At 38.4% G+C, this 17373-nt stretch overlaps 1 protein-coding gene across 2 annotated transcripts in view; it reads right to left on the minus strand.

Annotated features, from left to right (window-relative positions):
- Nucleotides 1-3166: 3166 nt before the first annotated feature.
- SNX16 (sorting nexin 16) overlaps nucleotides 3167-17373 on the minus strand; it is a 37847-nt gene continuing 23640 nt past the window's right edge. The window contains exons 7-9 of one of the 2 annotated variants that reach the window (XM_046642226.1): nucleotides 7170-7306; nucleotides 6521-6640; nucleotides 3167-5574 (exon numbers count right to left, since the gene is read on the minus strand). In XM_046642226.1, coding sequence (XP_046498182.1) covers nucleotides 5478-5574; nucleotides 6521-6640; nucleotides 7170-7306 — 354 coding nt within the window. In that variant the 3' untranslated portion in view covers nucleotides 3167-5477. The remainder of the gene's footprint in view (nucleotides 5575-6520; nucleotides 6641-7169; nucleotides 7307-17373) is intronic. The other variant, XM_046642225.1, reaches the window with a different exon arrangement.

Genomic DNA, 17373 nt, shown 5'->3' on the forward strand with positions numbered 1-17373 from the left:
GATTCAAGGTATAAGGTAAGCCAGCCCCTCGCTCCCCAACCTCAGAATACACACTTGATTGACTGGCCAAGGTTCTCCATCTTCTCCGTAAGATGTGCTGACACCCTGGATGCTCATGGCGAGCTGGCTCCTTCTTAAGACACCTGCACACGCCTGTTCCCTCCCAGGAGCTGTGTGACTACCAGGCATCAGTTTTATTTCCAAATGTGTGTACACCTCAAGTTTATTAGTAGTAGATGAAACAGTGAAACATGAGAACAAATGATCATTTCTAGGGAAAACTAGGTCAGATGATTTGGAAAGAAAGACATGGTAAAAGTATAGGCAAGATAGCAGTACAGGATTAAAAAAATAGTAAAAACTGTCACAGATTCCTTCATACGTGTCTCATATCTTCTCTTTACAGAAACGAAAACTAGGAATCAGAAATGCATTAGGGGTACAGCTTAGCAAGAGAGAACCAGGAACTCTCATTCGTGAAACCAGACCAAAGAGGGGCCTGAACCTCTGTTAGAACACTGGCGAATGAATATACTCTTATGTGCATTGAGTTAACATGCAACGTTTAAGGTGTCTATCGTGGTTTGTGCGTCCCTTTTTGACCTATCACATGAGGTCAATGGGCTTCTGCTGCATCGTGGAGCTTGAACTGACGCGAGATGAAGGCATAAGCAGTAGGGACAATCATGGTACTTGTCACTTGCATGGGCTGAAGCTGACTCTTCTGCTAGCTGTGCCCCTCTATTCCACTTTTAAGAAGCAGCTAAAGCACTAGACTTCTACTTCTTGCTAATCTTTGCCCTCCTTTCTGCTCCTCTCGTCCCCATAATTGACAGTGAATACCGCTATTACCCCATTTACCACAATGCCGCACAAAGTACACATCAGCCTACTTGGAAGGCGTATCACTCTGAATTCCTTGAAGGGACCATGTGCTTCTCAGTAATTTTTATAACCCGGTGCCAACACAGCAGATGCTCAATGTTTGTTGAATGACCAAATGAAAGAACAGGCTATCTACTTTAATCTTTTAAACTGAGAAATATCTTTGTAAACATTTAATGATGTTACTTACATCCATCCTATGCTGTTATGGACTGAATGTGTGTGTCCCCCCAAAATTCATATTTTGAAGCCTTAACTCCCAGTGTGGCTGTATTTAGAAATGGGGCCTCTAAGGAAGTCATTAAGGTAAAATGAGGTCACGAAGGGTGGGGCTCTGGTCCAGCAGGGAACTAACGCTCCTATGAGACACCAGAGCGCTTGCTTGCGCACACATGCAGAGGAAAGGCCACGTGAGCGCACTGCAAGAAAGCAGCCGTCTGCAACCCAGACGGCCCACCAGACACCAACTCTGCTGGCACCCTGATCTGGGACTTCCCAGCCTCCAGAACTGAGAGAAAATAAACTTCTGCTGGTTAAGCCACCCAGTCTGCAGTACTTTGTCACAGCAGCCCGAGCTGATGCGAATGTACAATAAGATTGTTTTCTCTCTCATCTTTGGTTTGCCCAAAGGATCCTGGAAAGTAAGTGACCTTTGATATGTCTAATAGATGCTTCTCTCCCCTTTAGCTTTCAAGAAAAAAATTGTTTTTCTTTAATTTTTTCTTTGCTAACAAAATACACAATATCATCACAGGAAGAAAAGCCTCCCCCCTACACTTAAGCTTATAATCTATAATCCAAATTTAAGATAGCCTTTATCTTGGTACAACTAACGGAAACCTACAATTTATAGTGGTTCAACAAGAGGGTAGCATCTCTGTGGTTCTCTTCCTCTTCCCTCATCTTGTCACTCCTCCTGTTTGCAGGATGGCTCCCCCAGCACCTCTGGACATCTCCTGAGATCAGAACAAGGGGAGGGGAGACACTGTATCAGCAGCATACTTTCCTTCTGACTGGAAAACAAGGTTTCCAGGAAGCTACCAGCAGAATTCCATTTGTCCCACCGGCCACAACTGTGTCACAGGCTCAGACCCAGCTGCAAAGGGAGCTGAGAAAAGTATTCTGTTTCTCCAATTCCTATTTTGGGGTGGCAGAGGAGGAACGCAAATATCTGCTGGGTCAGTCAGTGACTGGCGTTTGCTATCCAGGGAGGTGAAGACTGGACGGGCAGGTCAACTAACTCTAGAGAGAGTCCTCCAGTTCCGGGCCTAATCCCCCAGGGCGGGCTTGACATCTCACGCTTCAGCCAAGGGCTTCAGCCGCCATCTGACCGACACTGACACCTCTGTGATTACAATTTGCCAGGTGCGAAGAGTCCATTAGGGTATTTAAAGCCTATACCTATTCTCACCTGTCTATTACAATAAAACACTGCCTTTCACCGTCTGAGTACACAGCTGTACTGTTTTATATCGATGTTTGCTTTGTGTGGAGATAGTGACGCTGCTCTACTTTGCTGCCAATGATGAACATGAAACGACAAGTGGTGTCTGTTCTAACCAGAGGCCATGGTTAAAACATAATCTGAGTTTATCAATACTGTGCTCTGGCCGAGAACCTACCCACAGCTTGGCACTAGCTAGCACTTCTAAGTTTGCCTTCCACATTCACTGATCTTACTTAAAGGCATCTTTTAAAGGGAAGGATGATTTAATTGTGTGATTATTGGCATCATTTAATGGTGCAGAAATTGTTAGTACAGGCTATGAAAAGTTCTTACCTAATGTAGTCTAAGTTATCACTCAAATCTGAGACTTTATCAGAAAAAAATACACATGTTCTCATGAAGAAGTTAAATAGGGAAGAAAATTGGTGTTGAGAAAATAAGATAGAAAAATAAAGTCCTGTTTACTACACAAAAACCTAACTCATGAAGTTCTATATAGTAGCTACAGGTGAACTACAGTTTGGCTTAGAGCTGCCCAAAAAACAAAGCAAGAGAGACAGTAATAGAGTCCTTAAGAAAACAACAAAGCAATTGTTTAGGAGACACACAGGCTCATGGAACCAAGGCCTAATAGAATTTTCTCCTGTGAGTCCTCACGAAGGGCACCCACCTCATGAGATAGAGCAGTCGTCAGCCTGCAGGACACGTGTACTGAAACACAAGCAAACAAAATCCACTTCAAAACCAGACAAATTATTCTTAGACCCAAGGCCACTGCTCCCTTCTAACATCGCCAACAGCTGGAGCCTACGCAGACGACTTACCCGAGGAACGTGGTCTTCTGAAGCAATGTGCCTTAACCGCCGACCTCAGTACAGCAGCCAGATACAAGACATTTTAAAATGCTGTGTTTTATGGTTGTATTATCTACACGTGAACTTAAGTTTTAAAAGATTATCCACAAAGTGTTTTCTGTTTCAGTTATGTTCTATTTTTTTATTGATTACATTTGAAGTGCATTGCACCTATTCACAAAGACTTATAATCAGTAACACGAAGTGTAACCTTAAAGAGAAAGTCACAGACTCATTCCACATCTGTGAAATGCAGCAGTTAACTATAATTAAATTACAACAATCGTAAGGGATAGGGAAACAGCAATTGGAGGGGGAAAAATGGTATTCAACATCTGAACGACACAGCTACTACTGTACTGAAAAAATACTTTATTAAATGAATATAATACTGGGAATAAAATGCATTATAAAAATAAAAAAGTAAATTCTAAATATAAATAATAGTGGTTTATCTAATTAACAAGAGTTTTTCTTCACCCATCCAAAGCTTTTAATATAGTCTTCTGAAAGGCCAGGTTTTGCAAGTGTATGGTTCACTTTAAAACGCACACGTAGCACACAGAATATCTGGAGGTTAGGAAAGATCATCTTGTTTAATTAGATTAAAAATGGTACTGATTAATTTAAATGATTGTTCCTTTTGAACCTTTTTTAAGCCTAGGATAATATTCTGAAATGAACAAGTACGCGAATTTATTATATTCTTTCTATCTCCCAGGATAAACACATTTCTAATACACTTTGGGGAAAAGGTTCTGAGACAGAGCAGACTTGTGCATTCTGATGAAGACTTTAACATTTTTGGTACTTTGGTAAAAAGCAGTCTCCTTTTTAGATGAAAGGTTAACAACAACTATCGGATCTGTTAATCTACGTCAGTAGAATTTTATACAACCAGATCTTAATATGTACATCATGAGAACAATGAACTCTGAGATAGGAGAGAAAAAAAGAACTGGAGGTTGTTATTCTATTTCCCCAGTAAGTTTCCCTCAGTTTTTAGAAAGCATACGCAGTTCAAAATGCCAGCAAGATTACAATGCTTATTAACAACAATATGCAAAACAGCAGCAACAAAATAAACGAGTAACTTCACACCATAAAAATGAAACAAGGCACTTTCAACAACTAAATGCAACGAAATAAACAATAAACATTTTTTTCATAAAGCTGACTTACAGACCCTAGGAGACTTTTGTAAAAAGTGAAATAGTAAAGGCACTACGTAATTCTTTACCCTAACTCCACGTGCTAAAGAAATTCACCAATTAAACTTGGCACAAGAGTTTAATTATCATAAAGTGCATCACTTGGCTAAATATATATTTAAAAGAAAATCAGCCATAATACATTATAGCAACATATTCAGAAATAAAAATGCAATGACAGGAGTCAATATAGTTATGAACTTTGTAGTATATATGGCTTTTTATTTATTTATTTTTTTGCATAACTCCCTATTTGCTTAGAATCTATAATATACTTTCGAAACAGTATGCTTTGATTAGCAAAAAGAGGTAGTGTTCTGAAAGAGGCAAACTCACTAATTCTACAGGTAGAGATTTCAGATAAAGGCTGTGTGGAAAATAAGTATACCATATTACAATAAACTGGGACACATCACATTTTGATATTAATGACTTATCTTTCAAAATCAAGGCTATTTTATCACTTTAGCTATGTTATTACAGCTCTTTCAAATAGTTTTCCTTTGGTACTAGAAAGTTATCTTCTTTTAAATAGCAGTAACATTCCAAAAAAAGCAATTTTTATTTAGAGTTGGTAAATACGTCAATATTTAAAACTCAATTCATCTTTACCACTGATTTAAACCATGAATGAAAATATATCCTGTCAGAGACACAAAGAAGTACACATCGATCAGGTAGCAACATGCAATTAATTTTCATTTGACTAACATACCTGGTGATTTAAAAATACACACACACACAGATGCATGCACGCACACGTTAGTTTGGAGCAATACATGGGCAGAACACCAGAATAATTTCCACACAGTATTTAAGAATGTGGCCTTGATAACAGCACTCTACCTAGACTTCTTGTTTAGTGTATTGAACACAAAGGTTGGATAAAAGACAATCTAAAGCAGCAGTGAATTGATTTCCTATCCCAATAACTTAAAAACAAAACTTTTCTTTCTGTAAACTTTACACATGTACATTCTTGCTGTTTTCTGTAAATGCCTCAGTCTTTTTTCCTTCTTAAATACTTGCCACTCTGTTCTAAACCTGCTGAAACGTAAGAATGAAGAACTGCTTGTGGTGTTAGTCTTCCTCAGCAGTATACGCCACTTCTGCTACTTCTATCTCAGATACGGAATTCTCAGGTTCACCACAATTTAAGCATGGCTTATCATCAGCTCTGCAAAAGAAGAAACACTCAGTGAGGAGAGTGGATGCCCGCTACTTCACTTCACTACACCTTTAAAACTCTTTGACCTTATGTAAAAAAGGTTCGCATATTCAATTAGAAGTTGAGTACTTTTCAGTTGCTTTTGTCAGATAACCCCTTGGGAGATTTTGTTTTAAAGATCGGCACCCGACTTACAGCTGTTGTCAATCTTTTTTTTTTTCCTTTTTCTCCCCAATACATAGTTGTACATTCTAGTTGTGGGTCCTTTTAGTTGTGGCATGTGGGACGCCACCTCAGCGTGGCCCACTGAATGGTGGCATGTCGGTGCCCAGGATCTGAACCAGCAAAACCCTGTGGCGCTGAAGGTGAGCGCTCGAACTTAACCACTCGCCCACGGGGCTGATCCCTGGAGATATATTTTTAATTCAGCTCTCTCAATTACCAGGCATCAATGAAAATCTAGGTTGTAATCACCTTTACCAACATAAAATTTGTTCTCATGATTCTAGCTTAACTAGTATCACTGAAGTATTAGTAATTACCTTGGATTTACATGTAATAAAAATCCTACGTGCTTTCAAATATACTATTTTTTAATCATTCCTATTAAGTAGGCAAGGTGGTTGCTATTACAATGTCCTACCCTCTAAATGGAAAAAGAGAGACATCGAGGGAGGTTAAAGTAATTTGTCAAGATTTACAAAACTAATGAACTGAGTCACAGACCAGTTACTTCAGACACAGCTTCAAAGCAGGTTCTAAGAAAACTTAGAGCCTGGATGCCAAAGGCTTGTTTTTAGGCACAGCCTAGAAGATCTATAGTCTTTCTCTGTCTGCTCAGCAGATTCATGACACAATAACACTGAGTTCATAAAAAATACTCCACAGAGTAGCATTACGGCAATCTCCCGACGATTATTCAGACGATGAGGCTAATGAACTAAACACTGTGTACCCAGATTCTTCATCCAAGACGTCTCCATCAGCCGCGAGTGCAGGCGACTCCGCCGTCAGGCTCGGTCCACCTTCCAGTCCTGCCCCATGCAGTGATCCTTCAGGTTCTAAAGACAGTGTTCTAAAAGGAAATCACAGCGACAAGTTATTTTCTTGTTCAGTATCTTCTTGAATAAAATAGGCGTACATACATTGTTGAGAAGGCACGCAGCCTTAGTAGTCTTCCGCTGGTAAGGCTTAATTAGTCATATGACTAACGCACTGCTGACTCTGAGTCAACAGAAAAACTAGTTATAATTAATTTAAAATGATTTTAGCATCAATTCAAAAATGCTGATGAGAAGGCAAAGTAGAACTTTCCTATGTGAAAAGCTGGCATGAAGGCCTAGAAACAAAGATATCATTTACGTAGGTTAAAGCGAATATTGCTTAGTTTGTTGAACAGCCAGAGGCTTATTTTCCTGATGTTTCCCCTCCTTCAAATGCTCAGCCTCCTAAACAAATAATCAAAAGACAACTTCCCCAATCTACGAGGAAGCACTCCGAGAGTCTACGACTTTCGGAATCAGAAATATCCTAAGTCATATGAAAATACAAAGGGCATCCAGCCCAGCCTATTGGGAGCTGAAAACGCAGGCGTCCCAACTCACCGGATTCTGCTCTCCAGAGCGTCTATGCGAAGCTGCTGCTCACTGAGCAGTGTCTTCAGGGACTCCACCTCCTTCTGCTTTTCAAGCAGTTCCTTCTGAAAACGGTAGTTCGTCTCTTCTAAAGTTTCACAGAAAGCCTTAAAAACAAACACACAAACACACATGGAAACAGACTCTAATTACTTCCTTATGCAGCATGTCTCTCAAGAGCATTACTGGAGTGAAAGAACACGGATAATCAAATCCTCTGTTCGCAGCCCGCACCCGCTGCCCTCCCCTGCGTCTTCTTAGCTCTCCGCTGTCTCAGCTCTCTGTGCCCCATCTACCAGGGGGACTTGGAACTGCAAATCCCTTTTCTAGAGAATTATTATGTAGAAAGTCAGGGGGCCTGAAGCAAATATGTGATATCTCTCTAGTGTGGGAAAAAATGACGAATAGCCACTGTTTCAGTTTCTATTCTCCTTAGTTTATTTTTGCCCAGTCCTAGGTAATTACATTTAAAAAGAACTGTGGCTCCTGATTCCGTGTATCAGCCCAGCAGAGACACTGCTGTAGCAACTACTTCCTCGACAGCACCTCGGCATCGCTTTCTCTGTGCTTCTCCTTTCACTGTAATTACTCAAAACCGACATTCTATCCTTTATTTCAGCAGTGTTTGGCGTCCTGGTTATAAAGATTAAAACAGAGACACAGACAAAATCATACTACCATGAAGAACGATGCCATGAGAAACTCTGGGTCGCCTCCCGTGACAAGGCTTTCCAGGTTACTGATGGCTTCTTTTCCCTGTTCCTAGTTAGCACTGTCTCCTCTGTGACTATTTCAAGCCTTCACCCTGAGCAAATCCCCTACAGTATGTTACCACTGATGATCCCAAGCCTGGAAGATGATCCTGATTCTTACACCAGAAAAAAATCGCTGATCCCCAGAATCCTAACTACACTTGCAGCCTGTTCTTGCCCTCAAGGACACGTGACTCTTCAAGTAAGCCCCATCTCCTGTGGAAGCTTGCTCCATCACTTACACGCTCGCTCCAATTTTCAACCCTCTCTCCTCTTTTGGCCCTTAAACCTCGACAGTGTCTCCATACAAAACCAAAATCATCTCTATCACTCTCCTGATCATAAGTCTCTCTAGCTACTAACTCATCTCCTTCCTTTCAAAATGGAAAAGTTTTCCACGAAAAAAGGTCTTTTTTTAAGCCAAATTTAGCTTCCCATTCACTTCGAAAATCTTCAGAGTTCTACTCTTTTTTTCTCTATAATTAGGCTCAAGCAAAGGCTAACAATGACCTTCTAATTGTCAAATCGAGAGTATTGTTTTTCACCACTTCACAGTATGTCACAATTGACTTAAAATTTAAAAAAAAAATTTTAATGGAATCCTCTTTCATTGGCCTCTGTAAGACTTCCTGGTGCTCCTCCTAACTTCGACAGTTGCTTCTGAGCCTTTACTTGTTCTTTGCACATGGGCATTCATCAGAGTTTTGTCCTCGGTTATACACTCTCTTGTTCCGCACGCCACCCCTGGGCAATCACACTTACTGCTGTCGCTTCAGCTATTATGTATACTATATGCTATCGACTCCTGTTGTTGTTGATCTCCAGCCCAGACCTTTCCTGAGAACAGACATCATTCACATGCCCACTGGTCCTCTTCAACTGGATGTACCAAAGGCAAGTCAAAGCGCATTCGCAAAAGAAAACCTGCTCTACTGCCTACTCATCCACGCCACCAGGCAGGCATCTCACGTCCTTCCTCTGCCTGATTTCTACCGCCCAAGGGTAACCCAGTCTTCCCACTCTTCCATTGCCCTCCTCCCCCACTGCCTCATCAACATCTCTCGTGTTTTCTCACTTTATTCTCTATACTCATTTCTCCTGTTTTTGGTTCTTAACAAACTACAACACCAGGAAACTAACTGGCTTACCTATGTTTACTTTGGCACTCTTCCAATCCAAGCTGGTTTTCTTAAAAATAGATCTGATCATGTTACCTATGATTCAATACCGCCTAAAGGATAAGGCCGAAGATCTTACTTGGCAAATGAGGGATCTTATCATGTGACATATGCCTTTCACCCTAAACTCACAGATTGCTCTATTTACCCTTCCCCTCCTCTGAGCCTCCACACACCCATGTTCCAACCAAACTGAACTATTTTTCAGTTTCTCAAATATTTATTTTTATATAGATGGGAGTATATAACACCTATCATTCTGTGGCTTGGTTTTTCACCTAACCACATAAGACAAACATTATAAACATTCCCAAATTAAAAAATTTGGGTATATTCACAATATTACGAAAAAATGAAGAGTTTTTAACTATCGCACAAATAGAACCTAAGAGCATAGAGAAAAACAAAGTAAATAAACCACAGATCACTTCCATTGATAACAATATGGTTGACTAGATAAACTAAAGCCTCCAGCTACAAAATATCTAGCTAAAACCGAAACTTTTGAATAGCTGTGAGGGGAAGATACAAAGGCAAATCTCAGGGGGCAAAATAAATGGAAATCAAAACAGGTGCCGTCAGCCTGCACGGACTCGGCAGCATTGGGGAGTGGGAGAGGACGACGAGAGGAGAGGCTGCCGTTTGGTAACGCTGAGCACCAGGATGGGACAAGAGATGAGGAGTCAGGCATATTTTGGGAGCCAGTGACAAGAAATGAGACACTCAGGAATGAAGCAAGGGTCCTAAAGAGCTAAGCCATTAATAAAGTCACTTATCAACACAGGGATACAGCACGAAAGACAGTCTGTCTCACTCTGGCCTTGAGGTGGGAGAGGTGGAGTCTTCCCTGAAGAGCCTACACCCTTGGCCAATGCCTCACGTGGATTTAGGCTTTGAATTGATACTATCACAATTAGCCAGAAACACCCAGCTGAGAAACTAGCATAAAAAATGCTTGAGGTATATCTGCAGAAGCAAACACAAACTTCTACGGAAGGACGTACCCTTGCCTTAGCTGTACAGAGTTCCTGCAGACCAAGTTCTAATCAAAGTGAATTTACAATTCAAAATGACAAGGAATTTATTACTAGGAAATTATCCAACACTCAGAGAGTGAAGGGAACCAATACACAGAAGGATCAGAATCCCATCAACTTCAGATAACATTACTAGGAAGAGACTGTAAAATCTGAACATGTATAATGACTTGCAAATATAGTCATTTTTAAAATGCAACTTTTTTTTAAAAAACTATTTCTTTAAAAGCAACTATTAAGAAACATTGGGTATACTGAGACAAACCAAACAGAATGTCAACACATGAAAAACAGTCAATAACATTAAAATCTTAAAGGAAGGATCACATGGAATAAGTCTGACTGAAGACAATATGGTAAATTGGAAGCCAGAACTAAGAAAATTACCCAGAATGAAGCACAAAGAGATGGAGATGGATATTATGAAGGAAAGGTTAAGATAGATGGAAAAGGAAAATAACATGCATATTTATAAACAGAATTCTAAAAGGAGAGAACAGAGACAAGGAGGAGAAGCAACACTCAGTGAGAAAATAGCAGAGAATTTTCAGAACTGATTAAATACTAGCGTTTTCAGATTTGGGAAGAATAATGCATCCCAAGGGAGATAAAAAATAAATACCACCCAGATATAAGAGAGTGAAACTGCAAATGTCAAAACCAAAGAGACGCTCTCTAAACCACCAGGGAGAAAAAGCAGCTTACTCTACAGGGACAACTGCGAACAGCTCCCGGCGGCAGTCCACGCCCAAGGCAGCGAGAAAAACGACTCCCGAGGTGGAATTCCAGATCCAGTCAAATCACACTTCCAGAATGAGAGCAAGATTAAAAAAATTTCAGACATCAAAGACCCAACATCATCAACACACATTCACTAAAAGATCCATTAAATGAGGCACTTCAGGAAGTGAACTGGAACCCCGTGGAAAGAGCGAGATGAATTCGGCACAGTGAGGAAAGGAAGCGGCGAACACGCACCTAAGTCAGAAGCACTGACTCTGTAAAGCATGATAACGGCTAACTTTGGGAGGGCTGGACAACTTGGTGCTAAAACACGTGAGGACAATAAGATATGACGACCAAAAGACAGTGAACACAGAACTTACAAACCAAGAGTGGAGGAAAAAAGAGAAGAAAGAAAACTGCAAATATGTAAAAAGGAGGAAAGGGAAAAAAAGCAGGGTAAATAAAAAGGACAAAATAAAATGGCAGAAATAAATACCAATATACTGGCAATTACTATACACACCAGAATAAACTCACCAGTTCAAAAACATTTCTCCAATTGCATCAAAAAATGAAAATCTACCTCTATGATGCTTACAAGAACACACTTAAAACATAAAGGTAGAAAAAGACCTATCAGGCAGCAGGCAAATCTGCTCCTTCTCCCGCACAAACGGTGTAGTTTTATTAAAATCAGACTGAATGCACTTCAAAGTGAAAAACACTATTAGGCACAAAAAGAGCCACTATCTAATAATAAAAGTAACAATTCACTAGGAATATTTCAACTACATAATTGCAAGGAGAAATTTAATAAATCCACAACTATAATGAGTACATTCAATATACTACTTTCGGTAATTAACAGATTAAACAGGGAAAGAAAACAGTAAATATTTAAAAAATTTAAATAATACAATTAGTAAGCTTGATCTGACAGGTATATATTTAACCCTGAGCATAACAATCAGGAAATATATTCTTTTCAAATACACACGGAAAGTTTAGAACATCTATACCTGCGGACTGCAAAGATTACACAGCACTGTCTCAACAATAACAGTGTCACAGAGAGCAGTGATGAAAATGCAGACAGATGAAAAAAGTCAATAATGGAAGGAAAAATTTACAGAAGTGTAAAAAATTTAAGAGAATTCAAAAATTTATGGAGCAAAGAAGTATTAAAAAGAACATTACAAAACATGAATGATAATGAAAATACTACTTAAGACTTGTGATATACGGTTAGCATGTAATTCAAAAAGAAATTTATAGTTTAAATGAATGCATCAGAAACAACTGAAAAAGTATCCAACTCAAGAAGTCAAAAAAAGAATAGACTAAACCTAAGCAGAAGGAAGAAATTCACAGAGATTTGAAAAGAATTTAGTCAGTCAACAAAATCAAGAAATCAAGAGATGGTTCTTTGAAAAGACATAAAGTACACCAAATCCAAGGATAAAAGGCTGGTAGAAACAACAGTGAGATTGAAAGTGGATCTATAATTAAAGATATGTTTAACAGATTTTGAAAATCATGACAAAACAGCCTTACATCAATGTATTTTAAAACCTATATAAAATGGTTTTACAGTCGAGTTCTGATGACCACTTAGGGAACAAACATACTCATCTCATTCAAAAGGTTCTGGAGAACAGAAAAAGAGGGATTGTTCCTCAACTTACAAGACTGGTTATAATCCTGACACCAGATCCAATGACAGTAACAGAGAGGAGAATTACAGATGCAAAAATTCTAAATAAAATCATTACAATCCAAATCTAGCAATTAATAAAATGGTGAATTTATGAGTTAATCCCACAAATAATGTTCTTTCATCTGAGAATTTATGAATGTAGTTTACCAGACCAACAGATCAAAGGAAAAACCCCATATGATCATCCTTATAGAAGCAAGCAAAAGCACTAATAACACACACACCACCTCTCAGTGAACCAGGAAGAGAAGAGAACTTCCCTAACCAAAAATAAAAACAGCAGAAGCAATGCACAACTACCAAAAGCCTATAGAAAACACCATACCCAATAGGAAATACAGAATCATTTCCTTTAAAGTCAGGAAGAGGAAAAGCGCGCTCACCATAACTGCTTCTGTTTCATTCCAAAGATCCTAGCTGGCACGATCATATAGGAAAATAAAATGAAAGGAACTACAGATTAAAAAGAAAAAGACCTAACTGTCTATATTGCAGAGGTTATGACTACCTACATAGAAAATCCAAAAGGACCTACACATGAATGAGAGATTTCACCAAGGATGTGACACATAAAATAAATACACAAAAAATCAATACTACAACAGTAAAAAATTAGAATATAAGATAAATACCAATTATGATGTAAGAAAACCAGAAGAATAGGGCCAGCTCTGGTGCCTAGTGGTTAAGTTTGGTGCGTTCTGCTTTGGTGGCCCGGGCTCAGTTCCTGGGCGTGGTCCTACACTGCTCTGTTAGCAGCCATGATATGCTGGTGGCCCACATACTAAATAAGAGGGGAAGACTGGCACAAATGTTAGCTCAGGGTGAATCTTCCTCAGCAAAAAAGTCCAACTAACCAAGCAAACAAAAAACATACGCATAAACCCTACAGTTTTCCTTAGAAATTTAAGGAAAAAAACGTAAACCTTTACTGAAGGACTTTTAAAAAAGACCTAAGAGCCAGCCCAGTGGCCTAGTGGTTAAGTTCACATGCTCTGCTTCAGCTGCCTGGGGTTTGTGGGTTTGGATCCTGGGCTTAGACCTACACACCACTCATCAAGCCATGCTGTGGTGGTGTCCCATATAGGAAATAGAGGAAGATTGGCACAGATGTTAGCTCAGGGACAATCTTCCTCACCAAAAAAAATTAAATAAATAAAAAAGACCTAAGTAAGCAAAGATCTATGGATAAGACTCAATACTATAAAGACAAGGCTCTTCAAAATCAATCAATAAATGTACTATAATTCCAGACAAAATGCCAACAGGATTTTTCATGAAACTCACATGCTGATCCTAAAATACACATGGAAGAGCAAATAGCCACTTTTCAAGAAGAACAAGGAAGGTAACTCCTGCCCTACTAGATACAAAGATTATAAAGCCATAGTAACACAGTACAAACTCAACAAATATAGAAACTTAGTAAGAAACAGAATGATTAAACAAAAAGCAAATAGAAATTCTGGAGTTGAAAAACACAATAACTGAAATGAAAAATTAACAAGGAGCTCAACAGCTGATGTGAGATGACAGAAAAATGAATCAGTGAGCTTGAAGATAAATCAATAGAAATTAACCAATCTGAAAAACAGAAAAAAGTGACCGAAGAAAAATAAACAGCACTTCAGAGACATGAAGTGTAATATGAAGTACACAAATGTACAGGGCATGGGAGTCCCAGGAGAAGGGCAAGGGAAAAGAACGGGAAAAGTCTTTGAAGAAACAATGGCCAACAAATCACAAGTCTGAGACAGAACATTAATTTGCCAAATCCAAGCAGCTCAGTGATCAAATAACGATAAACACAAAGAGATCCACACCTCAATACATCATAATCAAACTGTCAGAAGTCGAAGAAAACAATCTTGAAAGCAGCAAGGGCGAGATGACTCATCATGTATGTGGGAACAATACAGTGAAAGGCAACTTTAATCAGAAACAACGGAGGCTGGAAGACAGAAGAATGACACAAAGTGCTGAAAGAAAAAACCTGTCCAAGACACTATCCTTCAAAAATGGACACTCCCAGATAAACAGACAGTGAGAATTTGCTGCCAGCAGTCCTGCCTTACAAGGACTACTAAAGGACGACCTTAGAGCTGAAGGGATGTGATACCAGACGATAACACCATCCTCAGGAAGAAACAGAGGCCTGGAAATAGTGAATATATGGATAAACGTAAGAGTCTACAAAATGCTTTCTCACTTCTCTTAAGTTCTTTAAAAGATAAAAGAGTGTATAAAAAATAATTATTACGCTATATTGTTGGGTTTATAATACATATACATGTAAATATGTAACAACAGCAACACAAAAGAGGAGGAAGAAAAAGGAAACACACTGGAGCCAAGTTCATAATTCACTGCATTGAATTATAGTATTATTCTGAAGTAGACTGAGTGAAGATGCATCCAGTCATACCTAGAGCAATCACTAAAAAATAACTAAGAAAAATGAACATTTCTACAAAGGAAACAAGATAGCACAGTAAAAATATTTATTTCACACAATAATAGGCAGTAAAGAGGAAGAGGACCAAAACAGATGAGACAGATAGAAAACAAACTGAAAAATGGCAGACGTAAAAGGAGAGATGTCAGACCGAATAAAAGAGCAAGACCCAACTACATGCTCTGTACAAGAGACAGACCTTAGATTGACAGACACAAACAGACTGAAAGCAAAAGGATGGAAAAAGATGCATCATGCAAAGCTGTAGGAAACAAGACTGTGGTACTGGCAGAAGGGTAGGTAACCAGATCAAGGGAAGAGAATAAGAGTCCAGAAACAAACCCTTCCTCTCATGTTCCTCTGACTTTTGATAAAGGTGACGACACAATTCCATAAAAGGTAGAGAGACAATTAGATACCTATAGAAATTTAAGACCCTTAACTCACATCTTATGAAAAAAATTAGGTCAGGGTAGATTTCAGACCTAAATGTAAGAGCTAAAACTATGAAACTTCTAGAAAATAATGTAGGAGAAAATCTTTGTGACCCTGTGTAATCAGAGTTCTTGCAATATAACCAAAAGCATAAGCCATAAAAAAGTCACAAAATGAACTTCATCAAAATTAAAAACGTTAGTACTTCAAATGACACCATTAAGAAGATGAAAAGACGCATGCAAATAGGAGAAATTATTTGCAAATCACGTATCTGAAAAAGGACTTGTATCCCAAACAAAGAACTCTTACAACTCAATAAGACAAACACCCAAGTAAAAAAATGAACAAGACTTAAATAGACAATTCATCAAAGAAAATATATGAATGACTAAAAAGCACATGAAAAAGTGATCAAAATAAAAAATCATGAGAAAATGCAAACTAAAACTGTAATGAAATACTACCACACACCCACAAGAGTGGCTATAATCCACAACAGATAATATCAAATGTTTGTGAGCACGGAGGAACTGGAATACTCATACATTACTGGCAGGAATGTGAAATGGTATAGCCACTTTAGAAAACAGTAAGTTCCTTAAAAAAGTTAAACATAATTTGCCATATAACCGAACATTCCACTCTGAGGGATCAACCCAAGAGAAATGAAAACACATTTTCACACAAAGCCTTCTTTGAGATCGTTCATAGCAACATTATTCATAGCAGCACAAAAGGGGAACAATCCAAATGCCCCTGCACTGGTGACTGGATAAACAAAGGGTGGGACACGGATACAATGAAAAGCCACTCCACAATAAAAAGGAATGAAACACTGAGAGAGGACCCTCCAAACATTATGCTAAGTGAAAGGAATGAGATGCAAAACTTATACACTTTATATATATATATACACACAAACACTGTATACTATATGTTAGGCATACTGTATATATAAAAGATTACGTACATTGAATACTGACTTTTATCTATCTATACACACACATACATATATACACTATATGATTCTATCTATATGAAATATCAGAAAAGACAAATTTGTCGAGATTGAAAGCAGATCAGCAGCTGTCTGGGGCTGGGAGTGTGGACTGACTGCAAAACGGCTTGTAGAAATCTTTGAGGTGATAGAATTTCTAGAACTGGATTATGGTCATGGTGGCACAGCCCTACAAATTTACTACAAATTATTAAATTGTACATTTACAATGGAATAGCAAATAGCAAATTTTATGGATGAAAATTTTACCTCAGTAAAGCTGTTTTTAAAAAGCTATGGCATTCACTCTGATACAAACAACTGACTCAGTGTAACTGAAGACATTACAAACCTACCAATTAAATCTGTTCCATTTAAACACCATCAAACATTTGGGAAAAAAACTTGCATACTATCCTAGCTAATCCATTCTTACCACATGTTTCGTGAATCTAGTCAACTGCTTCAAGAAATAGGCCACTTTAACATGTCAATTAGCGCAATCTGAGGACCATCACACTTGTGCTGAATTGCTAACAAGACAATGACTTCTACCTCTGAAGACAAGTTTTAAATTTGATCTTAACTCTAGGTTCTTTACTTTGATACTCAGATGGAAGAAAACTCAGTGTACAAATAGTACTTTTAAATCTAGTAATTTTTTTAACAGTAAAAATAAAGAGAACAAAATATAGGATTTAATTTTAGATCTTTACTGACCTTATGACATTAAGGATTTTTTTTGTTTTGTTTTACTGAACCAGGCTCATGTATCTCAATGAAAGAAACCTTTGACTCAAACATTAAAAGCTTTCTGTGCAAAACTACCATGGTCTAAAATGATAATATTTTGCTGTTTTCTGTTCTATTCAAA

This window comes from Equus quagga, chromosome 16 (genome assembly GCF_021613505.1).
Source record: "Equus quagga isolate Etosha38 chromosome 16, UCLA_HA_Equagga_1.0, whole genome shotgun sequence".
Classification (NCBI taxonomy): Eukaryota; Metazoa; Chordata; class Mammalia; order Perissodactyla; family Equidae; genus Equus; species Equus quagga.